General features: G+C 36.9%; 1 protein-coding gene across 1 annotated transcript; it reads left to right on the top strand.

Annotated features, from left to right (window-relative positions):
- Positions 1 to 3,605: 3,605 nt before the first annotated feature.
- Positions 3,606 to 10,595, top strand: slc3a2a (solute carrier family 3 member 2a). Its single transcript, XM_015011771.2, has 11 exons — positions 3,606 to 3,727; positions 4,775 to 4,979; positions 5,079 to 5,263; positions 7,211 to 7,384; positions 7,473 to 7,564; positions 7,651 to 7,784; positions 8,844 to 8,953; positions 9,054 to 9,253; positions 9,433 to 9,468; positions 9,578 to 9,788; positions 10,049 to 10,595. The coding sequence occupies exons 2-11, from the start codon at positions 4,783 to 4,785 to the stop codon at positions 10,186 to 10,188; spliced, it is 1,479 nt and encodes a 492-aa protein (XP_014867257.2). The 5' UTR covers positions 3,606 to 3,727; positions 4,775 to 4,782; the 3' UTR covers positions 10,189 to 10,595.
- Positions 10,596 to 20,168: the final 9,573 nt, after the last annotated feature.

Genomic DNA, 20,168 nt, shown 5'->3' with positions numbered 1-20,168 from the left:
CACAAATATATAGGCAGAAATACTCTTCTGTATTCTTATCATATTTTGATTTATAAATTGTATGTACTTTAATGCATAGAAATGCCCAACCAGGGGGGGGGGGGGGTTGTGCTCTTTATGCAACCCATAAGTTACAAACTTGTTCTGCTCTATGTTTCTGTGCATTGTCCCTGTCAAATAAACTAACAAGAATAATCAGGGTCATTGTCCTGCTGGAAGGTGAACCTCCACCTCAGTCTCAAATCTTCTGCAGACTCCAACACGTTTTCTTTCAGGAATTTCCTATATTTAGCTCAGGCACTCTTCCCACTAAGTCCCACCAGCTTCCCTGTCCCTGCCAAAGAAAGGCATGCCCTAAGCGTTATGCTTTCGTTGTGTCTCTCTGTCGGGATGAATGGTCTGGTTACTCAATATAAATTGGACTTCTTCCAGCGTTTTTTTAAACAGCGGCTTTTTTCTTCTCTTGTTTGCATAAAGGTCAGATTTGTAGAGCACACAACTAATGTTTGTCCTGTCAACAGACTCTCACCTGAGCTGGTGATCTCTGCATCTCCTCCAGAGTTACTATTGGTCTGCTGCTGATTAGGTGATTGGTTTGTAGGTGGTTTTTTGGCCTTCATGATGCTTTATGTTAATTTATTTTCCCTCTGAACTTCTGAAGCTTTTACAGATGAGTGAGGTTTTTACCATTATGCTGATGTCTGAAGGCAGATCTTCCTCATTTCCACTGAGCGGTTCGCCACTAGTGACACTATATCCCTTTCTCGAGTGTCAAGTCTCACTCCAGCCAGATAATGTCTGGTTTGGTTCTAGCCATTGGCTGTGTGTTCTTCACCACTTGGACGTGAACGGGTTAGTTTCTCTGAAATCTCTTGGTATGAGTTGCCCAGTCTGACTGATGCTGAACAGCCAACGAATGAGGGTTCTGCCAATCAAATCATTTATATGCAACACCCGGCTTGTACCATCTCTGAGGAGGTTCCAAAACAATGGGGAGGAACTATAGAATCTGCAGACAAATCTGGGGAAGAACCAAACAAAAACAACGCCTCAGAGGGGTTTATTTTATCAAATTCAGGACATTTCCCCTGCCAATTGGACTCACTGGGCAGATGATGTGGCTTCATGCTAGTCCGACGACAATCGTAGCGGCCGTGGCGCAGTAGTATGTCTCGCGCTTGTTGCGAGCAGTGACGTTTTTCTGTTCCCCTGTCAATGGACTGTAATATGAGGCAGGAGTAGCTCCACCCTAACCGCATTGTACCATTGTCCATTGACCTACAACTGAAGGAGGTTCAGGAATGGTGTGGTACGGGTCGGTTGTGGGTTGACTTTACACTGGAAGTGGACAAAGTGTTGTGTAGAACCACACCAATCACTAAAAATTAGGCATTAGTTACAATAGATTTTATATCAGGGCATCAGAGTAAAGATGGTTGAACATATTTCACCCTTTTGAAATGTTTGTTTTTAAAAACTGTTAACAACCATGTATCATTTTTTGCCACTATTCTTTTAATCTACTACTTTCTGTTGGTCTATTAGAGATCATCCCAATAAACCAACCAAAGATGGACAAATTAGAAGGGTGTGTAAACTTTTGGGAAGCAATGGGGGTGGCTGTGACATTTGCTCTGGATCAAATGACATTTGCCCTGGGTCAAGTCCTACATTTCTGCAGCTCAATGGGATCGTGAGACACTCTCCGAGGTCTGGCCCAATAACTTAGGTTAAAAGTTGCTGTGTCACAGTGTCCGAAATAGACAGGTGCAGGTTTTAGGCCAAGACCTAAATAGACAGACTGACACTGTGGTGAATGAGAAGCTGGAGTACAACTTTATACTTTTACACCTCGTGAATATATGGGTCAGCTCTGATTTATGTGACCTATAATATTACAGTGAAAGAGTGAAGAGAATCTGGGGTAAATCAGACTCTTCAAACATCACTAAGATGTGTTTTTTTATTATTTCAATCTACAAAAACACATAAACAGAGCAAGCGCTCACATGCAGAGGTGCGGTCACGTGAGAGCAGAGTAGCTAAGCTGGGTCCTGTCGTTATTTGCGGCTTCACAAAGTTGTTGACTTGTTTTTAAATTGTAGAGACTGACTCAGAAATAACAGCCTGAGTGGTTAGGTACAGATCAAATACATAGTGTGAAGCAACAACGAGCTTGTGTTATACAGAAACTGCCAAAAGAATGCCTGTTGTCATCTGCAAACCCCACACCTGATGGTAATAATTTAAATGATTGTTGAGTTAAAAGTTTAGCTCAACATGATTGTTGCAGGTAATGAAGCTCTCCAAATATTCAGGCAACAACCTTGAACTGTAAGCAAAGCAAATAGCACTGGAGGCCCCAAAGGTTTGTGAGCATGAAACTGTTGGGAGGTTTTTTCTGAGAACTATGTTGTTCAGTGAAGGTCAGCAGCAGCTGGGAAATGTGTCAGAGCAGCAGCAGCCACAGGAGGAGGATGTTGTTTTTCAGATCAGATCATTTAAATTAACTATAACGTAATACAGGCGACATTATGGCTTCAGTCATCAGCGAAAATCAGATCAAATTAAAACAGAAGGGTTCACACCAAAACAAAACAGCAAGGTGAAACGCAGACATTTGAGATCAAAGAGCTGTTTTTATGCCTTTACCGAGAAAAGTCTTTGTGTAAATCCCGTCTATTGTTAGGAGGCAGGAAAATAAACTTTAAACAGAGAACATGGCAGGTTTACATAAGCCTACAGCGTCTGTAAAAAGAAAGAATCCCCTGTTGCATTTCCTAGTCTCCGTTTGTACATACAATCAGTGCCTTGCAAATATTGAACTTGTTTTGTACCCAAAGAAATCACTGGATTTTACTGGGATTAAACAGAAAAACTGAAACATAATTTTCTAGATTTTTTACAAATACAACCTGACAACTGAAGTGCGTTTGCTTGAATACTTCTTATTCAAGCAATAAAGAGTATTCCTTATTACTCCTTTACTTTATTCAAATTAAGACAGTACTTTATAGATGCAAGTATTTTCACATCAAGACATTTACATTTTACCTGTCTATCTCTGCTCAGTGTGTCAGGGATTCCCCTTTACATTCAGGTTTAGACTTTAACTTGGCCATCTAAATATGTAATCCTGCTTTAAAGTTTGGGTTGGAACCTTATTTTATTCACTGATCTTCTAGAGAAGGTTCATAAATTACACAAAACTGGATTCTTCTTTGACGATGATGATTTAATTAGACCTCTGAGTAACAGACAGGTCAATCATTTAAAGATCAAAGGTTTGACGTCTAAATCAATCATCATGGCTAATTATACTAATGATATAATCAATCATGTGCCTAATTTAACTGATTTCTCTATTTCAGAGTTGAGGAACATTTCGATTAAACATATCCTCAAAAAGTACATTTTGTACTTTCTTTACTTTTTTCAAAAGTGGAAACATCAGTAAGGATTTAAAACTTACTACTATCACATTATATTTGACTGCAACGACGTGGAGGCAAATAACTATATCTGTATGTAGTTATTTAGTAAAATATGCCATATTTGTCCTCGTGGCCGAAGAGAGAGTGAAGCAAACGGATTGGTTGATTTCTCAGTGGGCGGGGCTAAAACTGGGCTACAAATACAATCCAACCGGCTTTTCAACGGAGATCAGAGGAGACCCTATTCAAAGTGGGTCAGTAGAACTCGACGGATATTTAACTGCTTTCAACAGGTAAGCCTAAATTTATTTAGTGGGATTTTTCTCTTCCCTGAGAACTGTGTAGTTAGCTTACATTTCAGATATAATATCACGGAGTCTCGAGAGGAAACGGAAGGTTTTAACACGTGGACTGGCGCCTGACGTAGGTGGATTTTATCCTCCAAGAAGAAAAGCTGGAGTATTACAACTTTATTTTTTTCTTGGTCTAATTTCTCATTTCTACTTTGAGTTATCAATATAAATCATGAAGTGGTTTTCGCTTCCCCCGACCCCCTCCGTCAATCTGTATTTGTAGTTCAGAAGCGATTAAAGTGAATAAACCTATCAAATGCCGGTTAGAGCCACTTCCGGTTCAACAAATTAAGACGCTCGAGGTTTTAGGTTGACTATTTTAGACTACAACGCTCATGAGGAGTTGCGAGAATTGATATTGTTTTCATTCTCTAGATAAAGGAGGTATCGTATTGTGGCGTTTTAGAATTTTATTTAGATTTTTTAAATAAAAAAAAACCCTGGCTCTTTTATTGTGAAGTTTTACAATTTCGGCTGAGTCTGCAACTGAGAGAGTATATTTCATCATTCAACTGTTGAACGCGGAAATGGGATTATAATCTTTAGCAAATGAACGGCGGTCCAAATCTACAAAAATTAAAAAAAAAAATCTCCATTGATGTAGATCAGAATTTTAAAATCACATTAAGATTAATATAATTGCAACTTCGATCTATATACGAAAACCTTAATTTTATGTCATGTTATGTAGAACTACTGACATTTATTTACTTTTTTATGACTTTATAGTGACATTTTAAGATTTAAATACTTTTGATGTAGATTAAAATATCCTTTTCGTCTAATTTGCAGTTCTTTATACAATTTAGTAGCCTTTATCAACATTTACTTTACTCCCCTGTCCTGCAGTTTGCTTTTTAATATGAAACCTGAGTAAATTGGAGCTGATTCGAATCAAATATTCAGTTGCACCTTATCAAACGCTGCAGAGGAGACCATAAATCAACTTGACAGGCCCTTTCCCCTCATTATTTGATCGTAAATCAGATCCAACCATGAGTAAGGACACCGAGATCGACTTGGAGGAGGTGAAGCTGAACACAGTGGACCAGGAGAAGCAGCCTATGGCCGGAGACCATCCCTCTCCTGCTGGAGAGAAGAACGGCAGCGTGAAGCTGAAGATCCCTGATGAGGATGTAACGTTCACCGGCCTCTCCAAGGAGGAGCTGATGAAGGTGGCTGGCACCCCGGGGTAAGGGCCAACAAAATACAACTTGGTCATTATCTATCTGCATCTGTAGGCTCTTATTTAAACATTCCCCAAACCTTGCATGCATGTTTTAACATGTAGGTGGGTGCGAACTCGCTTGGTGCTGCTGGTTCTGTTCTGGTTGGGCTGGGTCGGCATGCTGGCCGGCGCCATAGTGATCATCGTCCAGGCTCCTCGCTGCAAACCCATCCCTGAGATGCACTGGTGGAATGAAGGGCTTCTGTACCAGATCCCCGACCTTCATGCTTTCTCTGGTGGACTGGAAGGTAAAATGTTTCTGGAGATTAGAAAAAATCTTTAGCTTTGATTACTTTATGTTCTGCACAAAAACAAGACTTCCCCTTAAATCAAGGGTACTGATTTTATGTGACCCCCCAACTGCACAGGTGGTTCATACAAATGGAGATTTTTTATTTGTAATTAACCAATATAACTTTCTAACAATGGAAAATGTTAGATTCACTCAGTTTCTTTACTCCCAAGTCCCTAGAACCTCGTTTATCCAGAGACATTTTACTGAAAGCTGACTTTTCTGAACCCAAATCGACTTTTATTTTATTTGGCGAACTGTTGCAAACATTTTGAATGAAAGTCACACAAATCTTAATAAAACTGAATGATTTGCTCAAGTGAACAAACTTATTGTTCAGTTGAACAAAGGGAACAATTTGTTACCTTGGCTGTAACAAATTGTTCTTTTTAAAAGAATTTAAAAACTAAATACTTTTTAAAATTTGGATCTATACTAAATACAATTCATTTTGTACCTAAGAATTAAAACTGGACCAAGTTATTTGCTTTTTAGTTCATTTTTTCCTTCTTTTTTTGAACTCCCTTGTCTTAAATGTTCCAGCTGATTCACATGAGTGTAGTCTTGTGACAAAGTTTTGCTTAGTTGGATAAGAAACTGCTGACTTGGCTGGGACTGTGCGACTAAAGGCCAAAGGGACGTAGAACACGACTGAGTCACTACTTTCATATCTCATTCAGATTTGAAGTCGTACCGAGTTACCCTTAACTACTAACTGAACTTTTTTTTTTTAATTCATTAAAATGCTTCAAGCTGCTCCAATGTTTTTGGAGACGGGTCAAAAGGACAGAACGTCCTGCACTTGCTGCAAATTAGTGGGGGACACACTCTGGTTTCCAGCCGGCTTTGGGAGGAATTCCAGAAACCACATGTGACTTTATTGTTCTCGCATAGAGACCCCGCTTGTGCTCAGACTTCACATGGCTGGCACAGGGTGTGGATGTGGTTGTTCACACTCTCCTGTCTTGGGTCAGGTTATTTCACATCTTTTTTTTTTTTTTTTTTTTGTTCTAACGTGTGTCCTTCAGATCTCCACAAATCATGGTTTGTTCTGGTGCTTGAACTGCACTGTAACTGAAATAAAGATTCTTATTTGTTTTCAAATTCAAAAATACTCCATTGATCCCAAAGGAAAATTATGATGGTTATTGAAATTAGGGGATGTCATTAAATTAGTGTTTTGTTGTTGGACCAGTCAGGAGTGTGAAAGATACATTTCCAAAATGTAATGATTTATTTTATTAGCAATAAATCACAATATGTATTGCAATAGATGTGATCAATATCAATAAAGTGCCTGAAAGAAAATGTGTGGTATTATGGGGGATATAAGCAGAGGAAAAACCTTTGCCTCTCAGCAAGCTAAACAAGATTGGTGGCATTGACTAGCTCTCTGGTCACCTAGCAACGATCTGCTGAGTAACTTGTGGTTACCTGGCAACGACCTGCTGAGTAACTGATGCAGCGGTTTGCTCCACATAACTGCTTAAAAGTAAAAAAAACAAAAAACGATGCAGAGTGAAAACTGTGGTAAAACAGGAAATGTCATGCCACCAGTTTGGCACCATTTCAGTTATTTAAAACAAAAATATTTATCAACTGATGTGAAATGCTTGTATTGTGATGCGTTTCTCAGCCATCCTGTCCAGATCTAATTTACAGTAGTAATATCATGAAATGGTAAATTGAAACTGCCTTTTGTTTGTTTGTTTAACCTCAAAACTGTGGTGGTGTAAAAAAATTTTAAACTTGTCTTCAAACTGCCTGAATTTTACTGTGGGAAAAGTGTACAAACTTTGAGAAATGTGGTAGTTTTCACACGTCCGTTCTAGGTTGTCTGTACTCGGTGTGAAATTCAAACTGCCAATTTGTTTTATGAGCCTGTATTCTTGTCCTCTGCCAGGTCTTGAGGAGAAGTTGGACCAGCTGAACCAGTTAAAGGTCAAAGGTGTGGTTCTTGGTCCTCTTCACGTCGTCCAGAAGGACCAGCCAAACACCCTGGATCTTAAAACGATCCGCTCAGACCATGGAACGATAAAAGAGCTGGAGGATGTGCTGCAGAAGGCTAAAAAGAAAGGTAGCCTATTTTATTCACATAAAGGTTAAAAATTAAAACTGTGCAGTGACTTTTATTTAGTTTGGCGCTTTCCTGTTTCTTTTTTAAGGCATTTCTGTGATTGTTGACCTGACTCCAAACTACGAGGGAGCTAATCCATGGTTTTCTGCCAAAGACAATGAGATGGTGGAGAAAGTCAGGGTGAGCCAGTGTTTACGTTTGTCTGAATTTCACGCGCTTTCTTCAGCGGCTCTGTACCAGCCTGATGCGCTCCTGCTCTCTTCCAGGAGGCAGCAGAGCACTGGATAACGCTGGGTGTTGATGGCATCAAGGTGTCAGACCTAAAGTTTGCCTCTGGCTTCAACGAGTGGCAAACACTGAGAACTGACGTCCAGGTCAACAGGACTGTCGGCAAAGTGAGGTGACTGAATCCGTTTTCTGACCTCTGAGAAACTAGATTTGGGGGAGAGAAATTAGATTAATTTGTCAGTCTGATTGGTTTTTTTTTTCATAAATTTGACCTCAAAGCTCTCAAAAATATCAGCTTATTTGTTGCAAAGACATTCCAGTGTGAGGTATTAAGTGGAGAAGTGTCTTTTTTCTTTTTGTGTCATGGTAGAGTGACCCCTGGTGGTGAGGTTTTATCATGACCTTTTAAAATCGCATGTTAAACAGACCGTCTCTAGGCCTCATTTTAAACCTGAAATGCATCCTGAATTTTCAAGTCTTTAAATTTGATTCAAGTTTATTCTAAGTTTTTGACTCGCATTTCCTTGTACAGATTCTGCACTGACAATCGGATAAAAACTAATCTTACAAAGGCAACAAAAACATCCCCTATTAGCAGCCACCTGTTTTTGTTTTTTAATTATTTGGTGTTTCTTTCTGTGCCTTCCTGTCTCCCCCTAAACATTTGTCATTTGTGGCAGAAGTGTTGCGCAACACAAATAATCAACAGTGGGCTAAATACTAAAGCATAACTTCACAAAGCTTCAAGGGAGACATTTTGCCTTGAGAAATGTTAAAAATGTAGGTCCTTGATTCATTCGATGAATTGTTGCAGCCCGTCATGAAAACAAATTTTGTTGGATGATAAACTGTCCCAGAAGTCATTGCGATAAACTGTAATATTGTTTTGAAACCATTTTTCAAGTTATATGATGGCAATGGTAAATTGTCATGAACGATTAACACTGGAACTGGAAGACATTTTAAATAAACAAACAAAACAGAAATGTAAAATAAAAATGAAGTCTCTAATTAAAATTGTTCTTCAGTTGAGACTAAAACACCAGACTGAAAACTCTTGACTTCCAGTTCTTGGTAGAGAGAAAAACCATAAAACTTTCAAATGGAAATTGAGCTCATGGAATTAATTTATTGCTTAGGCCTAATTTATTTGTGGTGGTGCAGCTACAGTGGACAGCTCTGCCTTGATTTTTCCGTGTTTAGTGACTGACGTAGCATTCTTCCCCCTCAGTGCGCTGATGGGTGCAGTAGAAGGGGCTTCAGCAGAAGAGGTGGCCCACCTGATCAACACCACTGGTGTGGATATTATTCTGCCCAACCTTCTCAGCTCCAGTGACAACGGTGGGTTTAGCCTGTCTGAGCTAAGAACTGTTTCCCTGCTGTTTGTTTGTTTGGAGTTTTGATGCATTTTGTCCCCCCCGCCCCCCCTGTGGATTTGCAGGCATGGAGCGCATCAAAGCTGTGAACGTCCTCCAGTTAGAGAAGAGCAGTGTGGGCTGGGGTCTCGGTGCCAGTAAACTGGAGCCTCTGTCTAAAGTGGCAACGTCCTCAGACCTGCAGCATCTCTACCAGCTGCTGCTCTTCACTTTGCCTGGAATACCGGTGTTTACCTACGGAGACGAAATTGGCCTTCAAGGAAATGTAAGCCCCAACCTGACTGTGTTGAAATGTTCAAACAACTTTCCTCTGATAGACTCTGATCACTAATCTGCGTTTTGTCTGAAAACTTTTCTTGCCATTTATGAAATGCATCAAATCTTGGACTTCAACATGAAAACTCAGAATTAATTTTCATACTCACAAAACCTTCCACTTTTCAGGGTTCTGGATGGCCCAAGATGGTTTGGGAAATGGATGTAAGTGTTCAGTCAGTTATGACTTTTTTTTTTTTTTTTTTTTTAAAGGAACCTTAATTTGCAGTCTAGCAGCTACTTGTTTTAACATCCTTGCATCTCTGGTATGCAGGCTAACCAGTCGGACAGCTGGTCGCGGTTCAAAATCCTCAGTGACCTCCGAGGCAAGGAGCGCTCGCTGCTTCACGGCGACTATTATCCACTCGGCTCCTCTGACACATCCCTCGCCTTCCTTCGTGTGTGGGACCAGAGCGAAAGATACATAACTGCAGTTAACTGGGGAGCGAAACCAGCAGAACTAAAACTTACACTTCCTCCTACAGGTGAGCTGGTGGTCAAATGTTATGCAGAAAACCAGTCATGTAAATTGTAGTGAAGAGGATTGGAGCAACTAGGGGGGGGGGAAAAATCGTGATTTTCTTTTTTTCCGATCAGTCAAAATTTTTGACTTTTCCCCCTCAAAATTCCGACTTAGTATTTTGAGATTAAAGTCAGAATCTTTTTTTTTTTTTTTTCTTACTGTTTAATATTAGTTGTATTAAACTTTTTTCTTTGTTCGTTTTTTTTTTTTTTGCTCCTGCAGAAGGTGTAACTTTGCCAGACAGAGCCGACGTGAAGATATCAACAGATGAAAATCTGGAAGCTCAGTCGTCTGTCAGCTTGGAGAAATTCACTCTTGGACCTGAAAAAGCAGTGATCCTGCAGTTCCCCTTCACAGGCTGAAGATGGCGCCAAACCTACAACAAAGTTGTCTGCAGATCAGATTTATTTTGTAGAAGCTCAAGTCAGCAGTGTTGAATCTTAGGAGTTGGATGAAACATTATAAAAATTCAGGATTTGTATTTTGTTACCATAACAGTTCATTAGTTTGGTCAGGATGCGTTTGGGGGAAAGCAGTGGCCAGATTCAGCTTTTTTAAAAAATGTCTTGTTAAAAAAATGCTTTTTAATGGACTTTGTTCAGATGTGTAAGACATTCCATCTGTGTGTTTTTTTTAGCATTCCTTGTGTTTTTGTTTTTAAACCAGTGTTTTAGTGAATGTTCCAGCTCTTTATTTTTGGATTCAGACACATGTAACTGAAGCTTGTGGAAACAAAGTTAAAGAAATTAGTAAACTGGTCTGTGCTGACTCTTGTGTACGCTTTTTGTTTTTTTGCAACACCAGTTATGAAAGTTGTCTTTTTATCTAAGCCAAAGATAATATCAAAATGTTTTTCAGCTTATACAGGTGTGTGAAACTGTGTCACAGATGTTGAGAGGAAGCGTGTCTTCATTCTCACCAACATAAGATTTAGAGGTTATCTTGGTGCATATTTTACTACACTGATACAAGCGTAGCTCACTTTCTATAGCGTTTAAGTGTCTGAAACACCTGGCAGCGGCTCTAAAATGATTTATGTAAAACTACTTCAAATTTGGGTAAGTTTGACTAATTCTGCTTTGCTATGACCATAAAACAGGTGGAAATTTAAACGACCGGAGGTTTCAGTAAGTGTTATGGCTGACATCAACTCTGAATAAACCACATGAATTCAGAAATTACCGGACCTGAACTCAGTCAAAACTACATCTGTAAGTGAGAGCTTGTGATGACTTGGTCACGTTTAATCTTTGGAAATGTAGGGTCTCTTTTTGGACAAAAAAAATTACGTGATGAGGTGAAGCAAACCATTTAGTTTGGTAAAAATCTATACAATTGGCATGTTTTAAAGTATTGAACTTTGGAGAACGATAAAACGAACAAGGACTGCATTGCTATCAGTGCTGCACCTTTGGGTAAAAAAAAAAAAAAGCCTTTGTGGTTTTCCTCATTTGTCAGCCAGCATAGACATTAATTGTGTGTATGTGTACATATATATAAATAAACTTTACTGTGTCTTGGTGACGCATCAGAATTAATCCCTAAATATTTTATTTATATACTTAACACTTTGTGTAATGACATTGAATTAATATTTAAACCATAGTGTGTATTAAAAGGAAAATGTTCCAGTTTTTACTACAAATACTTATCTTACATTAAAATTGTGTAATCAAGTCTTGCTATATATGTTTATAGAGTAGGTCATTTTATTTTGAACATACTTTATGAACCTAAAAATTGCTTTGAACAAAGTCTACATTACCAATGTCCTATTTATACTAAAGCCACTGTAGTTTTCTTTTCACATTAAAGTTTCTGACTAGATGTTAAAATTCTAGTTTATCATTAGCCTTAAATTTAGTTTTATCAATATAACTATAAACAAACTCCATCTTTTTTTATATATTTATAGAGTCCAGTTTATTTCATTTTGAACAGAAATGACAACTCAAAGATTTATCAAATTATTTGTACGACTGTTTTAATCTAACAGATTAGCCGAGAACAAAAGGTTCACGGCCGCTGATACCATCACTGTGCTGCATTTTGACAAAATGCATTGCCGCTTTCTCCTTTCATCGGCCATCATTGTTGTTTTTAATTTATTTTTTTAAGAAACAATAAAACTGTTTTGGTGACTCCATGGAAATGATAGCATTAAAGTCAAAGCATTTTAAATAATAAAAAATCATTAATTAGCAGCTAATTTGACTGCAGTGATGGCAATGGTCCTTGGAGCATCTACTGATGTGTACGACTTTAGTTTAACAATGTTAGCTTAAACAAAAATACATTTATTAAAAAAAATCTGAATGAAAATCCTGAGTCACTCACTATACATTTAAAGGTCTGAATTAGAAACTATTTATTCAAGTGAAAATTGTTCCATGCTTCACGAAGAGCACTTTAGGTGCAAAACTAGGAAATAAAAATAAAACAAAATGAATAATGCGCAACAAAAATAGAGTAGATGGTCACCAATACATCACCATTTACCAATATATCAAACAAATATAAACAGTTGAAACCAGGTTTTAACCTGCACTGTATAAACGTTTAAACTTTTTCTTCTTAACTCCGACATTAAATCACACATCATTTTTCCTACTTTAGGTCAGTAAGGATGACCAAAGTTATTTCTTTTAGCTAAATCCCAGAATGACGAGATTTAATGTTATTTTTCTCTTCAAATTCAGGTTTGAAACTTCTGCAGGAAACACCTTAAACACTGCTTATTCAAGTGATGATTTAGGGAAAAAATACGTCAAGATATTAAGAAGAGAACCGGTGACCTCAACTAGTCTGGTACATCATTGGGTACAACTTTGTCTACGTTCATCGGCTCAAACAATTACAATCATGTATAAAGACTATAAAGGAAAAATAAAGACTTTATAGCAGCATTAAGTTAAAGGAGAAAGAACTGGTGCATTTTCAAAAAAACAGATGAAGCAACATCAAGGCATCGACCCAAAAGTTGGACAAATTGGTCTTCTAAACGGATAATGACCGTAAGTGTACAGCTACACTACGGTTTAAGGACAACAAAGTCGGTGTCTTGGCTCAGCCATTACAAAGGACCAATCTGGAATCACATAGAAAATATGACGGCACATCTGAAAAAGTGTCCAAGCAGGGCTTACTACACTGATTCAACGACAGGAGGAATGGGCCAAATTTCCAGCAAACTGCTGTAAGAAGCCAATGGACAAAACCCAAAATATCATACAGTTTAAAAGCATATCTTACCAAATACTAAGAAAATGCATGTAAACATCTGGATCAGAATTAAAAATAAGAACTCTCTTTCATTATTTTGGCATTTAGTAAATATAAATAAATTTGGTCATCATTACTGACCTAAAACAGGAAATTTAACGTCTTTCAGTGAGGGAAAGACATTAATGTCAAATAACATTGATAACACAATGTTATTTGTACGTAAATATCAAGTTTCAACTGTAAACCTGCCTCAGACTTAAAGACGAATATCTGAGAAAGAGTCTAGTTCACTTACTTTAGATAAACAACCAAAATACTTTTATTTTCAGTAAATTAGCCGTACGACTGACGTGTTTGTCTAAAGCGTTGATTTTGTTTTTTCGGTCACACTGATAGCTAACGTAACCACCACAGTACAGCATCTTTGAGCGCAGCGTTTGTGGTTTTCTCTGTACATCAGCAAGCAACAACGTTCGTGTTCTTTCTGAAAGAAACTCGACAAAACTGTGCATTGATGACTCCTGGGAAAATAGCCTTATATTAAACATATCTTAAAGAGTAAAGCCCTGATTAGTGGTTAGCTTATGACTGTAATACAGCATCATAAAACCACAACATCAACCGTAGTGTATGTTAACAATCATCCTTGCAGAAACCATTACAACTTAATGTTAAAGAGTTAGTTTATTCACCATAAATAAATTTCTTAACAAAAACAAATAAAACATTTGCTTAATGTTTGATTTTACAAAAGCAAATACTTTGAAACTGCACATAAGTATTACTGGCAACAAGTGCTTGTTAAATCAGTGGAAAAACCACTTAAATTTAGGTTTAATCTTTTTTCTTGTTCAATTAGCAAGAATAGTTTAGATTTAAATCTTGAAAGTAATTTAAAGGTACGTGAAAGTTCAGTAGTACAAGAAGCAAATGATTATAAGACTGAAACACCTAATGAAAGGTTATTAATAAAGCTATATATATATATATATATATATATATATATATATATATATATATATATATATATATATAATGACATTGGATAAGGTTTACATTTCGAGGGTTGTGAAAATGGAAGACTTTTCAAATATAAATTTTTAACCTTACCTAATTTTACTGGAAACAGACAAAAAATATTGCACTTAATGAAATAAGGCATTTCAACACAGTAAAAATGTCAGTAAAGATATATTCCTCTTCTTAAAAAATTATCCTCATCACGAACCAAAAAAAAAAACACTGTACTAATCCTACACATTTGATAAAAATGTCAAAGTGTTCATCTAACAGGTGAGACATAACTCAGCACGGTTTCGGGGTCTGATACAATACGGTGCCGCTGTTTTACTGTGGTATCACAGGGGAGGTTTGAAGTCGGCGATACCGGGAATCAGAGCCTGTCTCGGCACCTCTGAATTCACCCCACGCCGCTGTGAAACCAAACCACCGCCGTGCACACTCATGACTGACTCTCAGTCTGAGTGTGACAGCCTGATACACTACCACCTTTTACATCACAGAAACATGAAGATGCATGACCTTTCTTCAGCTTTCATGGAACGCACAACACATAGAAACTATAGAATAAGGGAATGCAATGTCCACTAGGAGTCCCTTCACCCGAGAATATCAATATAGTCATTTTAAGCAATGCTACTTAAGATATAAACACAACATATGCTCAAAAAATTCAGCCTAACTTCAGGTGAAGTTTATAGCTATTCTTTATCCATTATGATGTATTGTTTGATTTCAAAATTTAGCAAATTTCATTACATTTTTATTATTTTAGGGCGTTTTAAGTGGTAAATAATCATAGCAAGTACTGATTTATGTTCTCTACCATTATATATGTTGTTGTTACTTAATGTTACTATGTACAATCTTAACTTTTGTGTTTATTTAATCATTTTGCCTTTTACGCTGGGGTTCGTTGCTACTCTAGTCTACAGAGTTGAGTTTCTACAGTTCCTCATTCTGTATAATTGATTTCAATCACTTTTATTTACAAATTGTTTATCAGTATTTACTCATTTTACCTGATGATACAAGACTCTTTATATCATTTTGATATTTTGGGAATGTTTCTAAGGCTTGACGTCCGCCTTTCTGCTTTCAACGTTTGTAGAACGCTTTGTTTTACGAAAAGTACGACTGACTTATCATGAGACGTTCACTTAGCTCACGTTGTAAAGATAACTCCTGATGGAGTCATTTTGGAAACCTTAATCATTTTCTTCTCTTTATCTAACATGATCAGCACATCACAATCAAAACAATGTATACGTCACAGAAAAAGCTCACACAGGTTTTGTATCGGGTGCAGTAAATCCTACAAAATAAAAGTCCTACGATCCCGTCACGATAGAGCCCATATACAAAGTTTTTCCCTTTTCCGTGGTCTCTGTTCTTTTTCTTGTCAGTGCTAGAAGTTGACACAAAATGTAAGACCACATCAATTTAGCAACAGCAAACTCATTTCAGAACAGTTTAATGTGTTTCAGTTTAGCTCATATTTAGAAGTAAATCAACAAAAGATATGTCAGGTGCTCTTCGTAGAAACAAAACCGGTTCATTCCGGTTCCATCCACTTTTAATCCCATTGAATTAACAGACTGTTCCAGGATTTCAATTTTTTTTTCTGTATACAGTACCTGAAACTATACACAGTATTCATGAATGTGTAAAAAATTGTTAACATCCATGACTTGTTCTATTTATTCTAGCAGATGATGATGGAAGGATGAATAAATTATACAATGTACTCTAAAAAAGTTAACTATAAAACTGTCTTTATGTCACATTTTATTTATTTAAAAACTTAAGTAACACAATAGATTAACTTCGAAACTGTTGGTCAAAGCCGGGAGGAAACAACAAAGACAAAAAAAGAGAAGGAAGAACAAGAGTTGGCAATCCTGCAGAGTTTTATTTCATCATGATTAGAGCAAAATACATGTTGTAACCAGACAGTTGAGTAGTAGCATAAGCATAGCTCACATTTATTTCCAAAGGGGTGTTTTTTTTTTTTTTTACATTTTCATTGTACACTTTTTATTCTGTTCCTTTTACATTACCTTGGTTTGGGAGTATTTGGAAACAACATGAGACCAAAATTAAATTGTATCTGGACAAATCTTATGGAACTTAATTTGAATATTTGCTGTATTGCCAGAAAATACATCTGACTATTATGAAGATACTATTAATTTAAAATATAAACGAAAACCTTGTATGACTTGTCTATGCTAATAAGACAACTCTATGTGGACTTATTATTATGTAGATGCTTCTGTAGTGTGTTCATTTCTGTTGAGTTTAGAATAACTTTCTTTGCCTTGACTCATTATTCAGTTGTAAAAAAATCTAAATTTATTTTGAGTTTGGTGCTCAGCAGTGCAGAGTCAGTGTTTGTCCTTAGCAAGTTAGCATACCAACATGTTTTTTCATGCGCTGTCATTTATCATTTTTACGAACTGTAAGGGATGACTTCCTGATATAAACTAGATGACGTATAGGAAAATTGTATGAGGCATTTTGTATGATCAACAACCATTAACACTAGTGATGGGAAGATTAACCGGTTGGCATTGATCTACCGGCATGCGCATGCGTGATAGGAATGCATCGGTAAGGCAGCTTTAAATATCAACTAGTCATAAGGAAATTTCTCATTACATCGGATTTTACCTAATTGTATTGGTTAAATTTGATATTAATGTAATAATGTAAAACTAAATTAATAAAACAAAGTATTGGCCAAACAGCACTTCCTGTAGACCGGCGGGGTTTCGCCAACCGCCACAAGAAGAAGCTGTGCGGGTAGGAGCGCGAACTTGACCGCAACAACTGGCAACATGGCGGAAGAAGTGGAACCGATACATTCACCGCCACACTGCAAATAGTTTGGCAACACTATCGATTTTACAAGAAAAACAAGCAGCTTGATAAAGCAAATGTGACTTTCCAAAATGTGCCACGCTGCGGTGAAATACACTGGCAGGAGGACTAAACTTATAACTCAGTTGAAAAGGAGACACGGAATCAGCATGGAGGCGCCTATTAGTTCACCGTCCCTATTAGTTCACCGTCTTCAGAGGCAGATTCACGTAATTCTTCTTCCTTCAGCTCCTTCAGCATGGTGAGGCTAGCATTTCCTCCTTTTTCAGTGGACATGTTATTGTTTACATCCTGAAATCTCGCGCATGCTCACAACGTTGGTGGGGGAAAAAAAACTATTCTTTTTTTCTATGCAGTACGCAAATCTTGTTTAATTTGAATCACTGGTTGATGAGGAGGAATCCTAAATGTATCGGATTGTAGCTTGGGATTCCAGATGTTTATCGTATTGGGTAGAGATCAGCGATTCCCATCCCTAATCACCACTGATTGCATACTGGAAGCAAAGACTGTTGCTATGGTAACTAGTTCATGGTCAGCACCATGTTGCTTTTGGTTGGCTTAGATTTTGCTGATGATGTGACTTACTAAAAGTTAGTATCAAGGCGAGAATTGAAGGCCTAGTTCTGCAAATTGTCTTAACTGAATGCTTGAAAGGGAGATTTTCAGTATTTTTGAAGTAAGTTTCTGTGGCCATAAGTTAGATTAGTTGGTTGCTGAGGCTAAAATAAGACTAGTCTGAAAAGGGCCAAGACCACAGTGACTTTTATCATCTTAAACAAATCCATTCTCAAAAATCTCATAGATTTGCAGTCTATGCAAATTGTACTGTATAAACATTTAAACTGTTGTCAAGTTTGCGTTGGACAGGTACTTACACAATCCAATGATAACTTTTAAGGCAAGTGGAGGTTGCAGTTGTTGTGCCAACATATTAACATATAATATTAAAACTCTGTATACTGTTCTTATTTCAGCCCATGTTAAGTAGCATGAACTGCAGTAGTAGTCATAATATTTCGGAAATGCACTTCACTTCCAGTGTCCTCCACAGTTAACAAGGTTAACAAAGATATTTAAAGTTAATGATTTTAAAACAGCAGCTGAATTTTCTACATATTTTTTTTATTGTTATTCAGAAAAATTAACTCTTTAGTATAAGAATATTTATTCTTTAAGCTTCATTCACTACTCCCTTACTGGTGTCACCATGTCTCATTTATTTTATTCATAAAATAAATGAATTTATTTTATGCCTTACTCATCTTTAAGAGTTCCCAATAATTGTGGAGTATGTTGTATTTGAAGGATTTTATTAAGACTCAAGCAAGAGTCATAATCTTAACGTTTCAAGTTACCAATGCTTATTTTTTTCACACTATGTTAACTGTCTCCTAAGAATTTAAATACATACTCAAATGAGCTGTGGAATAAAAACCGCTTGAATTCAGACATTTGGTTTCACATGCCCTGATGAACTGATAGTCACATGCATCAATTAAAAAAAAGGATAAAAATAACAGCAGATTCACATAACCAATAATGTGTTATGAACTTCTTGGATGTGTAATTCTGCAGAAAGGAAAGTCAGACACAATCATGAGACCGTGGGCGGCGCTCGCACAGTGGAGGAGTAGAATACTGATAATTCTTCATTTTTTCCCCCCGACTTTAAGTACAGAGGATGTTAAATATCTGACAAAACATAAAGTATTTTATTAAATAATTCTATAAATTCCAAGAAAAAAAGTTCAAACAGAAAAATGTCATTAATAGTGAACATGAATCTTTTTGCAAATAAGGCAAAAATATGCCTATATTTTGAAAATCTGTTCTAATGAGCTTCCACACGTCGTTACTCTAGCCTGAGCAAATTTGTATAGGTACTTGTTTTTTTAAATGGCAGCTTTGATTTTTGAACATCTTCCACAGATTTTTTTTAAGGATAGCAGATTCTGTTTAGATATTTTCAGAGAAACTAATTTACATGTTTATTTACCTTTGGACAGAACCAGACCAGTTGGTTGTTCAAATTTTAAAAGAAAATGTCAGGATATTTATTGAAAAAACGAGAACGTAAGCTTGGGAACAACACCAAACAAAACTTTTCTAGGTTAAATTAGAATAATTCTAGATGTTTATGAGTAGAGTTAAGTTTTCAAGACTGTCAAGTAAGTATCTTCACAAAATATTTTGTGAAGAGCTTTTAGGCAAAAGGTAGTTAGGCCATTGCCTTCCTACGCAATTTGCTGTATTCTCATCTCCCTTCGGTGCTTCATCTGGGATTTTTCCTATCGAGTTGGATTTCTCCAGTGCCAGGCCAATTAGTGAACAGAAGGAGGTGTTTTAAACGATGAATGAAGTCATTCACTTCCTTTTCAGTCTGTGTTGGCAATGGCTATGCTTCCAATAACTGAGCAGACTAACATGATGTTGGAGTCAGAACAAGAGGAATGATTAAGAATTGTTATTGCTGCCAAAGATGTCGTTTGGCTTGGTCCCCCTTCGCAGTGGTTGTTTACAGCGTATGCAACTTCCAGTAGGTTTCATATCGTCGCTCCGTGTTTTCATGATCCATCACGACCAAACTGTAGCGATTGCATAGAATCAAATTCAATTGCTTAAAACTACACTTGGCTTTAAATGTATCTGAAACCAACCCTTTTAGTATTCATAGTTAAATCTGTTTAATTCATATAGGAAGAACTGCAATGGAAAAACCTACAAAGACTAAAGAAGTAATCTTTTGAGATCAATGGTTGAGGTTATTGACGGTAAGCTTCAAAGATATTGGAACATTAATTTTTTGTTTGTTTCATCCAAATAATGTCCCTTTGGTATTTATTGTATTGTTTATCATTTACTGTGATAAATTTCAATATCATGATAAGATTTTTATGTATTGTTGTCATGATAAATTCCAAAGAATAACATTTAAAAGTTCCCAAAATTGTTGGGATTGCTGATTGATTGATGGTTGACTGTTTTCTCCACTGTTTGATCAATAAGAGCATCAGTAACAATAAATTCAAAAATATGATTAAATGCAGTTGCCTGTGAGCAGCTTAGTGATACGAATCTCTCTTCTTTATGTGACTGGTGTCCTGAAGAAGTCATACAAAAGTTTTTCAAGAGCAGGGGCTATGATTGTTGTGTCATGAATCCAAATAGTTATCTAAAAAAGATGTAATTAATGGTTTGATAGTTACTTTAA

Source organism: Poecilia mexicana, unplaced genomic scaffold, assembly GCF_051168715.1.
Source record: "Poecilia mexicana isolate PSO_F unplaced genomic scaffold, ASM5116871v1 scaffold_18, whole genome shotgun sequence".
NCBI classification, from domain to species: domain Eukaryota; kingdom Metazoa; phylum Chordata; class Actinopteri; order Cyprinodontiformes; family Poeciliidae; genus Poecilia; species Poecilia mexicana.
The sequence above is the reverse complement of the archived record's forward strand: the minus strand, read 5'-3'. Positions and strand labels throughout refer to the sequence as shown.